The sequence below is a fragment of the Colias croceus genome, chromosome 17 (genome assembly GCF_905220415.1).
Source record: "Colias croceus chromosome 17, ilColCroc2.1".
Taxonomy (NCBI): Eukaryota; Metazoa; Arthropoda; class Insecta; order Lepidoptera; family Pieridae; genus Colias; species Colias croceus.
In genome coordinates, this window is record NC_059553.1 from 8,060,598 (window position 1) to 8,082,964 (window position 22,367).

Below are 22,367 nucleotides of genomic sequence, written 5' to 3' on the forward strand. Positions count from 1 at the left end.
AGGTTCAAATTTTGAACCACTCTTATAGATAGGAGTTACCTTCGCTATTTTTAACGAATCCGGAAAACGTCCTTGACTTATAGCTTGGTTGAAACAATCGCTTAAGGTATGATTCAATTTTTCTTTAATGCATTTAATTGCTTTTGTGGTAATACCATCAAGACCTGTACTACAGTTTGAATTAAGGTTATTTATAATTTTTAAAATTTCATTAGGTGTACACGGATCAAAAGTGGATAATTCGTACTTTTTTGATGGTGATTTAGGTAAGGTTGAGGAAGAGTTGGTTTGATATTGTAGGGGTATTAAATTTGCTAGACGAGATCCTATTGTAGAAAAATATTGATTAAATATCTGGCATATTTCATTTGGCTCGGTAATATATTCAGAATTTATAAGTAATTTAGTAGGTAAAGTACATTTTACAGTTTTGTTATTAGCTAATTTATTTACTAAAGTCCATAATTTCTTGGGTTTATTTATATTCCTTGTAAATTCTTGGTAATAGTAAGAATCTTTTGTGTCTTGAATAAATTTTTTTACCTTTATTTTTTGAGTGTTAAATTTTATTTGAAGGTTTTTATTTTTAGGGTTGTTTTTTAGTTGAGACCATAATAAATTTCTTTCGCTAATTTCTGTTAAAATTGCTTTGTTTATCCAGTCTTTTCGGGGCAGATTTAGAAATTTAGTTTTAGTAATCTTACTTTTATCTATAATAGATTTAATTTTATTTTCTAATATTGTATAATCTTTGTTTATTTCAGTATCAACTATGGAGTCAGACAGGGATGATAATCTTTCGTAATTAATTGCTTTATATTGAGTTTTAACACTTTTTGGGGGTAAATATTTTTTTAATTCTACGTATATGTGCTTATGGTCGGAAATACATGAGTTTATTATTGCGAAATGAAAATTATCATTTTGAAGGTTCGTACTTACATGGTCAATGATAGATTTTTTTGAAGAGTCTCTTGTGCTGTATTTTTTAGTTAGTTTATTGAGTAATATATGTCCATTACACTTAAGAGTATATTTGTATAGTTTGGTATTTTTATCTTTTGTTAACAAGTCGATATTAAAATCTCCAAAAATAATAGCTCTGTGCCTTTGTTGTAATTGCGATTCATACATTTCAAGGAATTTTTGACAGTTAGTATAGCCCGGTTTATAGATAACGCCTACATCAATTTTACATCGTTCTAAACTTATCCATAAGTAATTGTTCCCTTCCTCGTATCGTGATTCAATAAGATTGTGTTTTAAATCGTTGTGGATGTATGCTGAGACTCCACCTCCTCTTGCGTCAGTCCGGTAGTTAAAATAATGTGTGTAATTATCAATATTTAATTCTGAAGCTTGCGCATCAGAATTTATCCAAGTTTCAGTAATTAGAATTACGTGGATAGGTTTTATTAATGAGCTCAGGATACATTTTACTTCATCTAGTTTACCTTTTTTTCTTATGCTTCGCGCATTGAAGTATATAAATCTAAGCCTGGATCGGGAGAGTTGCAAATTTTCATAGCTGTCTAGTATTTCATAGGAGTTGATATTTTGGTTGTTTGTCTTTAAATTTATTTCTAGTTTTTTGACATAATTTTCTTTATAGTAGGCATTCCGTTAACGTATTTTATTGTGAGATCTGTTTCTCCTTCACCAATGCGACGGTTTAGTTCATCCTGTAAACTTTTAAGATATTTTTCCTGAGCTGGCGTTTGATCACTAAAAGCTTTAATATTGTTGGGTAGTTTATTTTTGTTACGTAGGATTATTTTAGCAGATTCAATTGTGTCATAGCAAACCTTTATTCTACGATTTTTCCCCGGTGAATACTTGCCAATTCTATATATCTTTACTGGCTTCGGTAGGTCTGAACTTATTAGCGAGGTAATTTTTAAAATTTCGTAGTTGTCTTTAGATATCCTCTCCTCTGAGTTATAAGATGTCGATTCTGGGAATCCAGCAAAAATTACATTTTTTTCGCGGCTTTTTCTGTCTCGTAGTTCCTTGATTAAGTGTTCATTTATATGTAGTTGATTTTTAGACGTAAAACCCGATGGATTGGATGACTGATTTATTGATTGAAGATTTAACTCCAGTGATTTTATTTTACTCTCACCCTGGTTGATCTGGGATTCTAATTGAGAAATAGTACTCTTCAATATGTTTTGTTCAGTAATTATCATACATGCTGATGACTTAATTTCATTGATTTGATTCGTATTTTGGCGAATTAAATTCAAGGATTGTTCGTTGGACGATTTAATTTCGGTAATTTGTGTTTTTACCTCAGAAATGTTTTCATGAATTTTGTTTATTATTTGTTCGTTTGAGCAAACATATTTTTCAAGTAATGTACTAATACGGCTCAACTCCGAGCGAATATCCTTCATATCATCACTACATCTGCAATCTTGTTCTAGCGGTTGTTTCCGTTTTCTGTAAGTGATTTGAGTATCAGTTGGCGTAGAACTCGTTGAAAACGAACTTAGCTTCGATAGATCGGGATGCGATCCACCGGCAGTACCCACTGCACCACTGCTGGTTAAACGTGTTGGCGATCGGCGTACACTCATATTTACTCCGCAATGGATAATTTGTGCACGAATATGAGTCGTTCTACGGTGCGTGCAGGACAAAAAATTGCAATTGTCTTGCTCCCGCTTGAAACGCTCGTTGTGTTTCGAACGTAAATTGAAATGATATAAATACCAAACACTAATTATGCAACTTGAATTCTTATTATCATGTAAATAATTATTAAAATCGCAAAGCACTTTATAGTAAAAAGTAATACACGTCTATTCTGATTCACTAACGAACGATGATCTCGTTCATTAAAAGAAAAAAAAAGTTAAAATAAAAAGTTGTAGTAATTTTATCAGCGAACATAATATACTTGAATATTTAACTTATTGAAAGCACGTGAGGTCGATCCATGCAATTCGCTGCTATTATGTTAAAGATTGGCCTTAGCAAACGAGTTAACAATGGGCTCTTGAGAATTCTATAGAAACATTAGGTACCGTGCATTGTTGTGAAAATGCCTCAGTCCTCGGGATTGTAAGTAATTGGGCTGTAAAAGATCCTGGAAATAACCCGATTGGAACCGGTATAAGAGGTTCTATTCGCTTTTAGATTGTGAGTTAGATTTATGTATTAGTTTTTGGAATTAAACTGTGTATTTGTTATGCAAAGGAGGAGAAATCCGAAAAGTTGATTAAAATGTGCTTATTTGATTTCAATTTTCCAATCGACATCTTTATCATCAATAATATCTATATTTACCTAGTCATATAAATGTTTATTATTTGAAAAAGAAACATTTTAATAGAGCTTTGTATGTATTAGTATATAAATAACACAACAATCATCTTAAATACCTAGCCGAATTGTAAAGTAATTGGAAGACTGAATCATAAAGTAAAGAAGTTAAATAAATAAATAATCATTGAATATGTGAAAAATTCAATTATAGTGATATCCATACTAATATTATAAATGCGAAAGTAACTCTGTCTGTCTGTCTGTTACTCAATCACGTCTTAACTACTGAACCCTTTGATACCCGATATATTTTGATACCAGAGAAAGGACATAGGGTACTTTTTACCCTGGGACATAGAATAGGTTTTATCCCGGAAAGCCCACGGGAACGGGAACTATGCGGGTTTTTCTTTGACTACGCGGGCAAAGCCTCGGGTGGAAAGCTAGTTATTATATAGAGGTACATATGTTAAAGCTTCTGAAAAATGTAAACTTACGTCTTTCTCCGTTTTGTAAAGCCGAAACGTCCGTATGTGAAAGTTGGCTAGTTCCTCCTCTTGCACTATTCCTACACTTATATCTCCATATGTTTCGTCCTTGTCTTTACTCGCCGGCCAGTATTGGACGCACATCACCTGTCAAATATAATAATAAATTCAGTTCATTCCATAACAAAACATAAAAATATGCTAGTTATAAAAGATGTGAACTGTTTATATATGTTTTAATTTCACGTAAATGCAAGAAGAACTATTTACATACAAAGATGATGTTTTTTATTTCATGTTAATTCGTGACTCAAACAGTAAGTAACACATAACATTGAAGCTTCACTACACACCAGATAACTGTGTCACTATAAAGCTTTCTAGTTCAAAACACTATAAATAAAATTACATAACAGGTAAATAGCACAGCAGAGAGCAAATACAAAGGTTGCATAAAGTTACTCGTGCCAAAAATCGAGAATTTTTATCATAAACTATGACAGCGTTGGGTTTTATAGCCCATGAAAATATTGCCTTCCAGCGACACGGTTAAATAGAGAAAATTGATAATATTTCAAACTTATGTAACACTAATGTTTGCAACCTTGGGACATTTTATACTTTAGGTGCATATCATATGACATACATTTTATGGACGACTTAAACGAAAACGGCGCCAAATGCCACTTGAAACTTTGTTAAGTAAACGGTTATGCAGTTAGGTATCTAGAACTGAAACGGACTATTTATCTGTACTATTATTTTTAAAGTAGAAAATAATTTAGTTTATTTTATGTGACATTAGCGTTAAAAATATTGTTATCTAAATTTACAGGGTTGCGAATTTCATGTTACATACACATGTAATTCGCAATTATTATCTAAAATGTGTTGATTTTTACTCAAATACACGTAAAGTAAAGATACATCGAAACAAGAAAGAACATTTTAATGACTAAAATCAACATGTTTGCTTGGGGCGTTATGAAAATCGATATACTTCCTAGAAGAAATTTCAGAATAACCTTAAATTAACGAACGTTAATTAAAATTACTCACAAGCCGTGTTATTTGCGTATAAGATTAAGTTTATATTACAGGCTTGTTAGAACACGCATTGTTAGAGAATTATTATAATCACAGCGAATTCTCTATATAAATTGTTTGTATACTCCATGATATTACGATGTCATATACATAATAATATCTACGTTCTGTTTATACATATATATGTGTAATGTATACATATTAGAGATGCACCGAATATTCGGTTCCTATCCGGTATCCGGCTTATCCGGCCCTTTTTTACTATCCGGCCGGATACCGGATGGTAATGTACTATCAGGCCGGATACCGGATAGTAAAATTGGTAGATTTTATAAATAGAATCGAAATAAAGACAGTTGTAATTGAAGCTTTTTATTATTTTTAACGAATTTTTTTTTCACTGACACGATAAAAGTGTCTCTACCAAGAACTGTGACCGCGCGAACGTTCACTACGAAACAAGTCAAAACCTGCACTGCACAGGCGGCGTGCCGGTGCGCGACACGCACCTACGAAACTCAAAATGCCGTCGGCCGAATATTCGGCGGCCGGATACCGAACATTCGGCTGGTAGTCAGGCCGAACATCCGGTATCCGGTATCCGGCCAAATAACTATTCGTTGCATCTCTAATACATATATATGCGTGAAAAAGTTTGTTCGGCTAGATTAAATAAAATGGTGTTGTGTGAATTTTAATCCAATGTTTATTTATTTATGTTATAATATATTTTAAAGAGAGAGCTTTGTTTCGTTTTGTGTATCATGGATAATAGGTGCCATTTTGAATCAATCTGCTGAATAATAAAAATTTAATCAACATTTCCAATTTTCATATTATGAACTCTACCACATTGTAATCATTAATATTCGTCCTCTTACTACCTATAAATTATAATAATGTTGCATATTCATATTTTCAAATAACATATCAGAGTTACAGATAAAAAAGGGCCATTAAACTTCAAAGTATGTCGTGTTTTTACGAACAAATCGAGCCCTAATGCCTCCAAAGCCTGCGAAGGGTTCACCCAAATTGTAACGTAATTGTGATGAAAGGGGATTGCTGCAAATGGAACACCGTTATTACAATTTGCGTCAAAATTCTCACGTCGTTTTGACGCTTAAATGTATGCAAATTTATTTACGCGGCAGTAGGTAGGTGTTCGCGAGCGGTGTGTACTGTATCGTTCGTATAATGAGCTACTTCGACCGTTTTCATATACGCACGGTTTACGTAAATGCTCTTGCTAAATTCATAAGTTCACTTGGCTACGTAGAATCTCGCGTTTTCATGATTTCCGCCAATGGTATTATAAGTAAAAAGGGATAGGTTACCGAAGCAGCATTCGATCTTTAAAAGGGGTACACACGATTAGATATCAAAGATACATCTTATGGTAGGTATGATTCAACTATCGCAAGCGAAAAAAAGGACAACCAAGGAAATTAACTATCGATACGTTTTACTAATCTATACTCAAACTCAAACTCAAACTCAAACATTTATTTATTCAATTAGACTACTATTTAGTAGCACTTTCGAATCGTCATTACATAAGTATTTTTAACATTTACCACCGATTCGGAAAGCAGTATCTATGGAGAAGAATCGGCAAGAAACTCCATAGTTGCTCTTTTAAAATCATGTCAATATTACATAATATGTAACTTATATCTAACTTATACATAATATATCATAATATGCCAAAGAACTGTCCTGTGGTTTTTACGCGACAACCCTCCATGGGTCTTTATCGTCCATATATTCCTGAATACTGTAGTACGCTCTCTGAACTAGTACATTTTTTATATAAGTTTTAAATTTAGAATTACTAAACTCTTTAATATTGAGAGGAATTCTATTGTATAAGCGTATACCTTGACCCATAAATGAATTTTTAACTTTAGCTAATCGGAAAAATGGCATTTCAATTCTATTCCTGTTCCTTGTGCCATAATCGTGTCTATCTCCTACTCTTGTGTGTAAGTCGGCGTTTTTGTGAACATGCAAAATATTATTAAATATATACTGTGATGGTACAGTAAGGATACCAGTATTCTTAAAATGATCTCTTAGTGAGTCCCGAGCACGTAAATTATATATAGAGCGAATGGCTCTTTTCTGTAAGATAAATATAGTTTCTATATCTGCAGCCTTGCCCCACAGTAGAATTCCATAGGACATAATGCTATGAAAGTAGCTGAAATAAACCAATCTAGCCGTATCTTCATCGGTGAGATGCCTTATTTTTCGGACTGCATATGCAGCTGAACTGAGCTTACCTGCAGCGGTGTTGACATGGGCTCCCCACTGTAGTTTCTCATCCAATGTTAACCCTAGAAATACAGTAGACTCAGTAGGATGCAATACCTCCCCGTTCAAGGTAATATCTCTGTTCAACTTTTTTACATTAGGAAGTAAAAATTCAACACAAGTGGTTTTTTTGGCATTTAATAATAAATTATTGGCAGTAAACCATTCAGATATGTGTAAAAGAGCACTGTTCACTTCGTCAACATTTGGGTCATGCCTATCCACATTAAAAATTAATGAGGTATCATCTGCAAACAGAACTATTTCACACCTATCCTGCAAATAATAGGGAAGATCATTGATATATACCAAGAACAAGAAGGGACCTAAAATGGACCCCTGTGGAACACCAATGTTAATTGACGCACCGCTAGAACGTTCTCCATTAACAACTACAGTCTGTATCCTATCATGCAGGTATGACGCTATGAGGTTCTGGGCTTTTCCTGTAATTCCATAGTGATTAAGTTTACGTAACAAAGTACAATGTTCAACGCAGTCAAATGCCTTGGAGAGGTCACAAAATATCCCCAGAGCATTTTTTGAGTTTTCCCATGCTTTATAAATATGTGTTAGAAGTGCAACTCCAGCATCTGTGGTTGAGCGCCCCTTTGTGAAACCAAACTGTTTGGTGTGCAGTAAATCATTAGATGCAAAATGACTACTCAATTGGTTTAATATCAACCTCTCGAATACCTTACTTAATGTTGGTAAAATAGAGATAGGTCTATAATTGTTACAGTCTTCTTGATCGCCCTTCTTAAATAGAGGTATAACTTTACTAAGCTTTAGTAAATTAGGAAATGTACCATAGTCACAACACTTATTAAATATGAAAGCTAAATTTTTCGCAATATTTTCTATTATATTATTAACTAAATTTACGGACATTCCCCAAAGATCACAAGTATTTTTTAGATTAAGCGTCTTAAAGGCAGTAACAATATCACTAGCAGTTACGTGTCGTAATTCAAATAATGTACTGCACCCCGCAACATGGTCCCTCAAAAAGGTTTCTGCAAGTGCTGAAGACGAATTTAAACTATTAGTAATAGTAGCAGGGACACTACTGAAGAATTCTTCAAAAGCAAGCGCAACATCAGCACTTTTGTCAATAACCCTGTCATTATATACAAGTTTTATGGTATTACTTGATTTGCTTTTACCCATTTCACCATTAATAATAGACCAGACTGTTTTAACTTTATTATCAGAGTCGCGTATTTTTTCTTTGATATACAAACGCTTTGCAGTAAAACAAACTTTTTTAAAAATTTTTGAGTAATTTCTAACATAACTAAGAAAAGATGGGTCTTTATTATATTGCTTCATACCATATAACTCATAAAGAACGATCCTACACCTATGTATGCTAGGTGTCGCCCATTTACTAAATGGTAAATCCTTGGTAATATTTAAAGATTTAACTTTAAATATTTTTTCAAATTCATTGTGAACTAAATTGAAAAGATTTTTAAACATTTCACAAGGATTATTATTACAGGATTGATCATTCAGTACGGGCAGGTTTTTATTAATATTATCTCTAAATTTATTAATGCCTTTTTTACTTATAGGCCTAACATTAATCCTTTTAAATGTAGGTATGCAATCCCATTCAAAAACTACTTTCTGGCCACAGTGATCCGAAGTCAATGTATTGAGAATATTTTTCTCTAAACAGATGCAGTCACAGTATATATTATCAATACAGGTTGCAGAAGTAGGTGTAATTCGTGTGGGTTCGTTAAAAAGTTTATATAGATTAAATGACTGAAATAAATTAACAATTCGTGTAGCCGTTTGTGTTTGTAAAAGTAAATCAATATTAAAATCACCACATACTATAACTTTTTTTTTACTCCTGCTTAGACGCTTTAATATTTCTTCCATGACTTTCTCAAACATATTATAGTCACTGGAAGGGGGTCTATAAACGCAAACAATAATATATCGCTCCAGCTCCACACAGGACAGTTCAATGGTCCGTTCTACAGAAAGACCAACAATGTCAGTTCGTTCTTTACATTTTACACTATCATGTACAAAAATAACAGAACCTCCGTGAATAGCCTGCGTCCTAAGGTATATACTTTTTAATTTGTAATTTTCAATATTTACTAACGACTGACATTGTTTAAGCCAATGTTCTGTTACACAAAATATTTTAATATTGTTATCATTCAGAAACAATTCTATTTCTAACAATTTGCTAGCCAAGCCTTGAATATTTTGATGCACAATGGAAAAAGACTGCTTAGCTGTTGTCTTATATACTAGTTTAAATCTAGCTTAGGGCTAGATTGTCTGTCAACACTTAACCTAGGTTGATGTATAATATAATTACTACTACATAAAATTATAGTAGATTGATGGTCTGATACCGAACATGTACCAGACTGGTTAATATTATATGCTATTAACATAGCAAGTTCACGCTTATATCTAGATGGCAGATACACTGTATTCCTTGTCAGAGTAAAAGATTTAATACATAAGTTAATGTCAAAGTAAATAAATGCATCACAATGATGATTTGTTAGGTTATACAATTTTAAATTCATATTATGAATTAATCTATTTTGTTCCTGTGTTAAACCAGGTAGGTATGGCAATGTACACAACATAAATTTACATTTAGTCTTACTACTAATATCTAACATTTTTTTAAATCCTACATCAATATCCTTATTATTTATATTTAAACTGTCCCCATATAATATAATTACAATATTATTCTTATTAAAGCTGAAATGATCCAGTGATTTGATTATATATTTAAATGAACTGTTAGGCGTACAAACATTAGTAACTTTAAGCCCTAAATTGTTAAGCATAGCGCCAAATCCCTGACCAATATTATCCGACAACACAATAATTTCCTGCTTTGAAAGGTATTTAGTATTACTGGTTTGAATTGTGGTAGTGGGTTTAACACTATGTATGTCTGTGTAGTCAGACTTATGGGGCGACGGTTGCTCATTGTTACTGTTTGAACACTGACATACATATTTATTGGTCAGCGACTCAAAACGATCCATATTGTCATTGCTCAACTTAATAAGATAATCTGCCTCTTGTATATGCTCGTTAATTTGCATTTGGGCAGAAGAGTATTTCTGGTTCACATCATTTAACATTTGACTTAAGGAGTCTATCTTCTCCTTAAGTTCAGTTGTTTCTACATCATACAAGATTTTATAATATTCTAGATCCCTATGATATTTATCTAACTCCTGAACAAGGTTTTTGTTGTCTTTCTCTAGTTGAACTATATTTTTTAAAGAACTCTTTCTAACAATAGATTGCGTGCGCTTGATGAACTTACTTAATCTAAGATATTTTTTTAACTTCTTATGCGAAGAGAAATTGATTTTTTTAAAGTTTATAGAGCCACTTAACTGTCCACATTCAATTAATTCATCATGAAGACTACTTGGTGTGTTGCATTGCCGCTTGGGAATGTCCTCTTGCACTTCCATCAAGCTACATTCCAACTCAGCGATACGGCTAAGAGCTTTCTCATGGTCACTAGAGCACTGCTGGAAGCTGTCCACAACGTCTTGTAGGGATTTGCACTTGTCTTCACTATGAATGTATTTCATGTGTAGTTCAGCCAGCTCGGCCTTTAGAAGAGAGTTCCTTTTTATAATTTCTTGAATCTCTAATTCACTTTCATCCCGCTCTTGTATGAGTTTTTCACATAAAGATTGCGAAGCTTTTAAATCATGGAGTGTAGCTTTTAATTTATTCTCCATGTCTTTAGCTACTGCCTTGCGGGTCAGCATGTTGTACTTTTAAGTTGCTGAAACAGATGAAAAGAAATGTATGAGATAATTATTCCTGAATACTATTATGATAGAACTCAATGTTGATATGAAGTGATTAACGGTATGATGTAGTAAAGAGTAAAGAATAATATTGTCTGGGGCGATAAGTTTTTGTCTTCTAAATTGCTTCCAACTTGTCAAGCAAAGTGAGACGGTAACTTTTATGCCAATGTATTTATTGTGACGTAGCTCATTAAATATGAGCGGTGTTAGTATTACAAATGAATGTAGGTGTCGTTTATAATTATTAACAATGAAATTACAAAACTAGTACTCCCCTGGTTTATTTGAGAAGATGTTTGAATTCGGATAACCGTTGACACGTTGACCTCCGCGTTATACAAAACGTTGCGTAGATCACATAAAAGGTGTGTTTCACAATTATTTTCACTTTTTAATCAATAAAATAGTTAATAAATACTAATATTTACTATTTTAGCAATAATTAATTAATATAATATAATATAATTAATATACTATATATAATATATTATTATCTAGTATAGATTAAAGCTGAAGAGTTTGTTTGTTTGATTGTTTGTTTGTTTGTTTGAACGCGCTAATCTCGGGAACTACTGGTCCGATATAAAAAAAATATTTCGGTGTTGGATAGTCCATTCATCGAGGAAGGCTATAGGCTATATCATCACGCTAAGACCAACAGGAGCGGAGCAATGTGGGTGAAACCGCGGGAAACAGCTAGTATGCTATAACCTTATGAGTTTCCGCTTCATTATATCTGTTTATTATTGAATACTAAGCCCCGAGGTCTTTGTGGTGTTTTCTAGGTTAGAAGTTATTTCCCCCGGGTATCGAACAGAGGGTGGCGACTGATAACCAATCGCGATTTAATTACATGGCTAACAATTAGTGGACATCTGTTACCGTTCATTTTGGGTTCTGGATAACCAATTATAGATTTGGAATTAGGGACCATTTCCCGGTATCCGGATATATTATTTGATAGGGTTTTCCAATAATGTAGAGCTATAAATTATACCAAACTTTTAAGTGGTTAATATTGTACTGTATAAAATAACATTAATATAATTGCCTTTTTTATACCAACTGCTGTACCTACCTTCTCTATTTTCTCTGCTCTTAAGCTTATGACGCGTAGGTACTACGTTAGTTCGACACGCGGTAAAGCATGTATTTTTTTAACTGTTTCGTAGATATAAAACAATAGTGTACAACATAATAGTTCTTACCTTTATAAAATCGAATGTCTTGGTCAGCATAACAATAGCCGCGGCTCGCTCCTGCCATATCATTCGCCAAAATGATACTACGGTCTCCTCTGTTGGCCCCTGAGTCACTATGTATGCGTTTGGTTTTAATATACTCTGTGAACAAAAACAATTATTTAATATATGTATTAGAATAAATTAAAAATTAAATTAATCTATATTTTTTATTCCCTCATGTGTTCAACTTTATCAACAACAATGAACGTTAAAATTTTCAAAAAACTTACAGAGAATTCATGAAAAACCATTTCGTATCTCTTTGAAACTGTAAAACGCTTAACAATCGAGTAACTTGATAAAAACATTGACAAAAAGCCATCCAATATTAATATGCATCGAAGAAAACTTTCATTTTAATAAATTGAACAAAAGACAGTCGACCAACGTTTTTATTAAATCTGTTACCAGCCAGGGTGACTAACCAAAGAGTTCCTGTTGAAAAAGTATTCTTATTTTTGTGAATATTTTAAAGTGATTGCACTTTTAATGACAAATTATTCATATTATTATTTTAAATGACAATAAATTAAAATAATTTTATTGTACTCTCAAAATAATAAAAATAACCTGCCTATAATTGCAATCGATTCTTTCTTATAATAATTCGTATAAAAGTATGATTAGACTGCATTAAAAACTGGTTAAGTCTTCAATTTCGGATACAATTCTACAAAACCTTCTTATATCCCAAAAAAAAGAAATCACGTCCAACACACTTAAACGAAGCGGTTCCAAGTCGATTAATCCCAAGTACCTTATAAGTTCGCCCACATGACTCATTACGGACCTCCAACAAGACCCAAATAAAAAGGAACGCACCAATACTTTCGTAACATCTACGGAGTGGTTTTTGTGATATCAAGATTGCCAAGGACCAGTTAAATATCTCATAAGCCGCGTCTACACAGAGCGAGCAGCCTCGCGAAGCAATTGCGTACGTCTATATAGAAATTATAGAAATATTACTATTACCTACTCTCAACGCGCCTCTTTAGTCGTGAGGTAAAAGTAAAATTTTTAATTTTACTTTAAAAAAGTGCTTTGGCCAAAGAATTTTCCTCGGCCAAGTCCACTGTTCGCAGCAATTGCTTCGCGAGGCTGCTCGCTCTGTGTGAACCCGCCTTTTAACTATTCGTGTCACGTACTATGAGATTTTGTCCCTACTCACTGATGAAGACAGTACGAGAGAATAATATTAAGTCACGTTATATACTTTGGATCTTTGCTCCAGTTCTGTGGCGCTCGAGTTAATGGAGATACGATTATTTTGGCGCCGACAAGCAAAGAGTTAATAGAGTGTCAGGTTCTTGAGAATGTATAAAAATGCTGGCAAATTATGAACTTATGAGCTAGGAGCCTATGTGAATTTATTATATGATCCGACTGATATTTAATCTACAATAATCACATTTTTGGAGTTAAAGATTTAATAATATCGTATTTAATAAACGCATTCTTATTATTTTATAACTAATAAATTATAATTAATAATATAAGTAGGTAGACTACTAAATATTAATTAATTAGGTACATACATCTATATAGGAAGCATTAATATAATCGGAGTCTGGCTCTCGATCAACTGTCTGTAGCACCACTCTGTTGTAGTCGTCTGTAAACAAAAATAATTATTTAAAATTGTCATTCTGTAATAAAAAGAAACATTAAATAAGATTATAATATTTCAAAGGGCAACAAAGAGACAATTTCTTTTATCACTTGACACTGGCAAATAACATAAACTTTTTGCTGATTACAAGAAAAAGTAAATGTTTTCAATTCGCGCGCTTATTTCAATTTAGAACGCGGCGGAGCGCGACGACGCGAATTTCGTTATTCATGTTTGTTTTTTTATAAATCGCAAACTTTGATGGAGGTGATAAATTTCGCCTTTAATAATTCTTAAAATTGAAATGAAATAACTGAATAATTTATTCTTATAATTCTGGTACATACATCAAATAGGTATAATATGTATTAACATCCATATTATTATTTTTATGAAGTAAGAAATTAAGATGTAAGGATTGAAAGAAAATCGAAAAAATTGACAAAAATCTGGTGTTAAGTAAATGTTCAAAGTATAATTCGATTAATGGCCAAGTGGTTCTATTTTATTACCTATGTACTTTCATAAAGTTTGTATAAATACAATTTTGGCCATAATTAACACACGTTGATGATATAAATAAGTAAAAATGATTCAGCATTCGCTATAATTAAATTTTGCAATTATGCTGTGGAATTTTCGGCTTCCAATTTAATTAGGTTTTAAACGTTTGCAATGAACTCTTTAAAGTAGGTAATAAACAAGGAAAGTAGTTCCATATTGAGTTATTGGCTGATTATTATTAAGATTTAATTAAATGTCATGAAAACAACTAATCATAATGCAATCAAATGAAAGTGATAAATTATATCAATCCTCTTTCTATTTTCCCACTTTTTTCGTCCGGCGCTATTGTAAAAACAATAATTTGAATTAATTATGAGTTTACACATTACACAATACCTACATATTCTATTATTAATAAAAAAATGTGTGCGTGTATTAGTGTACACACGTAAGAAGTGAAACTTCTTTATGACCATATTTAAAAAAAAATTACTATATGCAACTTTATAGAAATACGTCGTATCACGCGTGGTAGGGATAAGAAAAAGATGGCGCGTAACGGAAAAATGTCACGCGTAACGAAAAACTGTTACACTAAATTTTTTTTCCAACCCCGATAAAGAAGTTTCACTTCAATAAATAAAATAATACTCACAAGGAATGACTTTTTGGTTCTGGTTTTTGTATAAATTAGTCTTCTTGGTTGCGTGTCTACACGCGTGCGTCTCTACTTTCGTAGCAGTCTGAAACAAGATGAAATAATACATCATTTATTGAGTAAATCATTTTTCGATATTCCTAAGAAACATTTGTGTAAGTACGTATTCATAATGGCTTCGTTTGATATATATTTAACTATATTTTGCTATCGTAAATTGTGTGAAATAAGTTCAATTTTCATTTTAAAATCTATTTGCAGTAAGACTAAAATTTTGTTGAGTGTGTTCTTAATCGTTCTCTTGATAATTAAAACTTATAATTAATTATAATTACGAATGTGTTAAACTGAATACCTCCATATTATAATCTCTATGATGAAGATGATTGTATATTATAGTTTAAATATATTATGAAAATTAAAATAAAGATACAATAAACCTCTCCATTGTGTTTATACAAAACATTTATATCAATAACATACATTTTAACAATATCTCAGATTTGAGAGTTAACAAAATGAAAATTTTATCATAAATTTATATTGAGTATCGCGTATTCAACATGATATTGGGTCGGAAAAGCGCGGGAAAATTTCGCCCCGTTGCCTCTGATCCCTTTGAAAATAAACGTTCATCGAACAATAATTTTCTTCATTGGAAATTTTCAATATTGAGTCTAATAAGGGATGAATATCATTTTAATTTTGAAAAAGAATCCAGGGAATTGTAGACAGTAATTTTATGAATTATTAGCGCGTTCAAACAAACAAACAAACAAACAAACAAACAATCAAACATACAAACAAACTCTTCAGCTTTATAATATTAGTATAGATTTAAAAAGCTATCGCTAACCCTAATCGGGGAATTTATTTGAGAATATTTTTACAGAGGAATTTACCTGTATATGTATAAAAGAAACATTGGTGGCCAGCTTCTGAATGTTTCCTTTTTAGTGTTTCTGACAAGGACACACGACCTCTTTTTGTAGAATTTTGGAAAAAGACGAATTTCGGCATATTACAAAATGCCGGCCGTGGCCGGCCGTTTGTAAATACGGCGGATTATACAATCCGACTGGGACGTGTACAAGGGGACAGCGAGACGAGGGGACTGATTACTAACCAAATAAAAATTTGATTTGATTGAATATAAGTTGATTTAAGAAATGTTAATTAGTAAGATAATATGAACATATTATTATTATTTTACGGTAAGACTGTTACCCGATACAGTGTTTTATTACAGAAATCATTTATTTTATACATTTCCTAATACGATATTGGAATTGTATACAATTCCTAGGAAGATTATACATTTCCTAGGATATCTATGCATTAAATAGTTTATTAAACAATATTTTATTTACAATATTTAATTTTATACATTTCCTAAATGGTATCGGAATTGTACACATTTCCTAGGATTTGTATACAATTCCTTGATTTCGTACATTTCCGGTAACATATACATAATTTGAATCTGAATTATGGTTTGCAAATCGAATAGCGTAGTTCATATTATTCTGATAATGATGTTTGATTTTCGCGCAAGTCCATAATATCGTTAATTAAACAACTCAATGTTTGTGTCAATATAATTTCATGGCTATTAATAATTGAAATAGCCGGCCAGTGCCTAAAATTTCGTGAATCATTTCATTTTAATCATAGAAGGCTCTCTACATACCAATTTTCATTTTCTTGTTGAAAGAAGTATAATTATATTGTAATCTATAAAAATTGTTAGTATAATAAAATAAATTTAATTTTAGGATATTACAAAATAATTTGCACCATTTGTTTAGTTTTCGATTTATTATCTAAAGGTTGAAAAAATATTGTTTTCTTATTCAATTAATATATTATACGCCCATATTTCATCTCGTATCTAGGTTTAGCATAAAAATTTGATTATTGTATATCGGTTCCGGTAATGGCGTCGTAAACAAGTCAGATAACGAGCTCCGTGAAAATAATTAAAATAACTGTGTAAAAGGCATTGTTCAGTGTATTCCAAGCATAAATCAGTTGATTCAAGTGTCGAACTTCATTAAGTGCAAATAAATTCAGTGCGGAAAACGCGTATTTTAATAAAAAAAAAGTGTACTACAAATAGCATGAACTTAACCTAAAAACCGATTGATATTTGAAATTTATCGAAGTAACTTTTCAACGTAATTAGAGTACCAACGCAAGATATTGAAAAAAAATAGAAACGGCCAACAACGAAACAACTGACACAGCATAAAATTCGCTGTTTTCAAACCGTGGGCTAGCATTGTATAATTGAAATAAAATTTTATCCGCCGCCATTATGAGTTCTCAAATGTCAGGCGAGATGTTGTTACTTCTGGAAAAAATGAAGGAAGAGCTCACCAAACAAACAATTCAAATAACAGAAAACGTTCTTAAAATGGTAGATGAAAAAATACAGCCGATAATTGCGGAAAATGTAAGACTTTCGCGGGAAGTTGAAACACTGAACAAGAAGATACAATCATTAGATTTAAACGCTAGGAAAAATAACATCATTCTACATGGAATCGCCGAACCTAGCACAGAGAGATACGAAGATTTAAACGCTCTGGTAATTAAAACAATCACGGACTTGGAGGTACCTCTCGAAAACAGTGAAATTAACAAAGTGCAACGCCTGGGTAAAATAAAGGAAAATGGAAAAATAAGACCGATCTTGCTAACACTAACGACTATGCAGAAAAAAATCCAGATCCTAAGAAATAAGAAGAAAATGAAAGAACACACTTATATTACAAATGACTATTCTAAGGAAACCATAGAGAAACGCAAAGCACAAGCCAATATTTTTCGTGACAATGAAAAAAGGAAAAGAACGCCGGAGACACCAAGCCCCAAGGAAACAACCAACAACACTAGCAAGAAAATCCAGCGGACAGATGCTTTTCAACGCATGCGTGAGAGAGCCTACTCTATGTCCGAAAAGAATACCTACCTCAAATACTAACCGGAATCAGAACAACATACCAACATATATACAACATCAACAGAAACAAAAAACACTTGCATTCCCCAACCCGGTTGGTCCCCGTGGGGAATTAGACCGAAACCCTCCAATACAAAATCAACAACATCAAAACGAAGCAAATAACATCAAAAGCACTCTACCCAATCAAAAATACAAAATGGAGATTCCAGCAACTAAATGCACAAGAATATGCATTGCTACTCTCAATGTGTTGACACTAAGATCAGAAGAAAACCTATCAGAACTATCATTAGCACTAAAAAACACAAACTGGGATATTCTCGGGATGAGTGAAGTGAGAAGAATAGGAGAACACATTGTCGCACATCCAGATTTCTTGCTATATCATATAGGAGAGACCCCAGGACAATATGGTGTGGGATTTTTAGTAAAGAAATATCTAACAAAGCACATAAAAGGTTTTTATGGTGTATCAGAGCGCATAGCATTATTGAATCTAGAACTGCCAGACTACAAGGACCCATGGACAATTATTCAAGTATACTCACCCACAGAACAAGCAGATATTGAAAAAATTTACCAGTTTTATCACGATTTGAACAAAACTTTACAGACACATGCCCACAAAAATATAATTGTGATGGGTGACTTCAATGGACAAATTGGTGAACGCCAGCAAGAAGAGGACAAGATTATAGGTCCCTACACATACAACTCAAAACCTAGAAGCAGAAACGGAAAAATTCTCTTGGACTTTGCAATGGAAAATAACCTTACCATATTAAATACTGTCTTCAAGAAAAAGAAAAATAGAATGTGGACCTGGCTGTCACCCGATGGCAAATCAAAAAACCAAATCGACTTTATAATGACTAATAAACAAAAATTTTTCTTGGACATAAATGTCATCAACAACCTCAACTTCAACACTAATCACCGTATGGTCAGGGCTGAACTGAATTCATCTCAACCAAAGAATTCCAGACCAAGAACAAGTCCAGGGATTCTAAAAATCAATAAAAACAATATAGGAGAAATAGCCAACTCACTCAACTCGAAACTTAAGGAATACAGTATAGAAACAAAAGGCGCTGAAATGCAAGAGAAATACACTTGGCTAGAAAGAGCAATAACCACTAGTACCATAGAACTTAGAAACAAGAAAGATTCCCCTGATAAGTGGATGTCCAACAAAACTGTCAACCTCCTTGGACAAAGAGCAGACCTAATAAATGCAAAAAGCACAGAAAAAAACAGGAAAGAAATTGCCCGAGTTAGTAAAGAAATAAAAGAGAATATAAGGAAAGACAGGAGGCAACGTCGAATGGAAACAATAGAGAGACATATTAGACGCACAGGAGGAATAAAAAAGGCATACAAAGAATTAACTAATAAGAAGGAATGGATTGTAAAGATGGAGGAAAACAGTGGAGCGAGAAAGTTTGATAGACACGAAATCCTTAAGATTGCTACTGATTATTACACAGAACTGTACAAATATAAAACAAATGAAAGAGAAATTGAACTCCCAGATAACGAATTGATACCTTACATCATGTTGGAAGAGACTGAAAAAGCCATTGACACACAAAAACTTGATAAAGCTCCAGGGCCAGATGGCATAACAAATGAAATACTAAAGTTGACCAAAGCAATCATGACACCAATTTTAACCGATATTTTCAACAATGTAATAAACACTGAAATGATCCCAAAACAATGGACTGAATCCACCATTATCCTTATATTCAAAAAAGGAAATCATTGCGACATAAGAAACTACCGTCCCATCAGCCTAATGTCTAACATTTACAAGATCTTTGCAAAGGTTATTTTGGGAAGAATAAGTAGGAAACTAGATGAGCAACAACCAATAGAACAGGCAGGTTTCCGCAAAGACTTCTCGGTACTAGACCACATCCATACTGTAAGACAAATCATAGGAAAATACACTGAATATCAGCTTACATACTACATAGCTTTCATAGACTACAGCAAAGCATTTGATTCTCTGATACACTCAAAAATCTGGGAAGCATTAAAGGAGCTAGGAATAGAGCACAACTATATTAGAATTATCAGAAACATATACAAAGACAGTTCGGCTTGCATACAACTAGAAAAGGAAGGAAATAGGTTTCAAATACAAAAAGGTGTGAGACAGGGCGATCCCCTCTCACCAACACTCTTCCCGGCAGTACTGGAAATGATCTTCAGGAATATGAAATGGATAGACATGGGCATAATGATAAATGGCCGCACGCTGACGCACCTAAGATTCGCGGATGATATTGTATTATTTGCAAAAACACCAGAGGACTTAAGCAAGATGATAAATGACCTAGCATCTGAAAGTGCGAAGGCGGGATTAAAGCTAAATCCGGACAAAACCAAAATTATGACCAATGGCAAAAAATACCCGGTAGCACTGGAACAAAAACAAATATCATACGTTGAAGATTACATCTACCTCGGCCAACTAATATCCCCAGAGGACAACGAAAGCAAGGAAGTTGATCGAAGAGTTGTGAATGGCTGGAAAAAGTATTGGTCTCTTAAAGAAGTAATGAAAGACAATAACCTACACATTTCAACTAAAGCTAAACTATTCAACACATGCATCCTACCTGTGCTGACGTATGGAAGTGAAACGTGGGCTCTACCAAAAAACATAACAAATAAACTCCGCATCTGTCAAAATTCCATGGAAAGAAGCATGACTGGCATCAAAAGAAAAGACAAAATAAAGCAAAGCAGCATCAGATACAAGACTAAGGTCCAGGACATAACACTGAAGATAAGAAGGCAAAAGTGGAAATGGGCGGGGCACATGATCAGGGTAAAGAAAAATGGAGCAAAATAACTACACAGTGGTACCCAAGAGAAGGAAAGAGAAAGAGAGGTAGACCACAAAAAAGATGGGACGATGACATCAAACAGGTAGCGGGCACAACTTGGGGTAGAGTGGCCATAGAAAGGCCCGAATGGAAGAGATTGGAGGAGGCCTTTGCCAACTGGCAAACGGACACGCAGAGATGGATCAAACCTACCATATATAATACATACATGAGTCTGATCAAAGGCTAATAATAATAATAATATCGATTTAACTTTAAGCGTCCTATTGGAATACAAGCTTTTCTAGGCAAGGATTGCTACTTTTGCACTAGGTGTGATTATTAACGTCGGGAGTTAGCATATATTGTATTATTGCAAAACTATTAATTATTACTATTATAATACCTTTTCTGCGTTAAATATCTGTCTTGTCTTGTATATAAATAAAGGAACTGTCCTGTCCATCCGATGCCGTTCCATTAGTTCCCAGTTCACCCGACATCATGGTATACGTATTAAGTTACTTTTCCGGGCTAACGACTTCAAATAAATACGATTCTGTTGAGATGTTAAATGGCAGTTCTATAAATGTCTGTTAGGTTATAAATAAATAAATATTTCGGGACTATTTTCACACACGGCACGATCTGATCCCATACTAAGCTTTCGCTTGTGTTATGGAAACCAGATGGCTGATAAACATACATATTTAATTTTAAATAAATACTTATATAGATATTTAACACCCAGACACAGAGCAAACATCTAGGTTCATCACACAAATATTTGCCCTGGGTGGGAATCGAACCCACGACCAGTGGCTTGGAAGGCAGGGTCACTACCAACCGAGCCAACCGGTTAGTCAAATTATTATTTAATTTGTTAGTACTTGTATGATTGCGAAGTTTCTGTATTGTGAGTGAAATTATTTCCGTGTTAGTTATAACTTTTTTGATAAAAGCTTTTAGTGTTTGGTTAATTATTACAGACTTTTAAGTCTTAATTTCTATATTTTGACATGATATTGATTTTGATTCTTGATAATAACGAGTTTGAATACTTAGTTTACAGTTGGTGAACAAGTAAAGTAAAATTTTTGGTTGCGAACAAGAAAATTTATTAGTTTTATTTGAACCCCATGGAAATCTATACTAATATTATAAAGCTGAAGAGTTTGTTTGTTTGAACGCGCTTATCTCAGGAACTACTGGTCCGATTTGAAAAAATATTTCGGTGTTTGATAGCCCTTTCATCGAGAAAGGCTATAGACGACATATATTATCATCCCGGTAAAACCAACAGAAGCAGAGCCACGCGGGTGAGACCGCGGAGCTCAGATAGTAAAATATAAAACTCTGTAAAACGTTTTGCATTGAAAGTTATGTTTACTTTTAATTCACCATTTTGTTTATCAAACACCCATCCTACATTTTATATTAAATGGTTCCAAAATCTAAACGATGAATATTTTGATGAACTAATAACGCTCCATTACACTTGCCACACACCAAACAATTAGTATTTACATTCACAAACAGAACAGAGCATCCGTGGAGTTGCATAACTCTAACAATTATGAAACTCCG

The 22,367-nt window shown here is 33.2% G+C and overlaps 1 protein-coding gene across 1 annotated transcript in view; it reads right to left on the reverse strand.

The window, feature by feature from the left end:
• The window catches only part of LOC123699377 (receptor-type tyrosine-protein phosphatase kappa), a 151,270-nt gene that overhangs the window by 12,291 nt on the left and 116,612 nt on the right, over positions 1-22,367 (reverse strand). Inside the window, exons 5-8 of the mRNA XM_045646316.1 lie at positions 14,973-15,060; positions 13,737-13,813; positions 12,163-12,297; positions 3,768-3,905 (exon numbers count right to left, since the gene is read on the reverse strand). Coding sequence (XP_045502272.1) covers positions 3,768-3,905; positions 12,163-12,297; positions 13,737-13,813; positions 14,973-15,060 — 438 coding nt within the window. The remainder of the gene's footprint in view (positions 1-3,767; positions 3,906-12,162; positions 12,298-13,736; positions 13,814-14,972; positions 15,061-22,367) is intronic.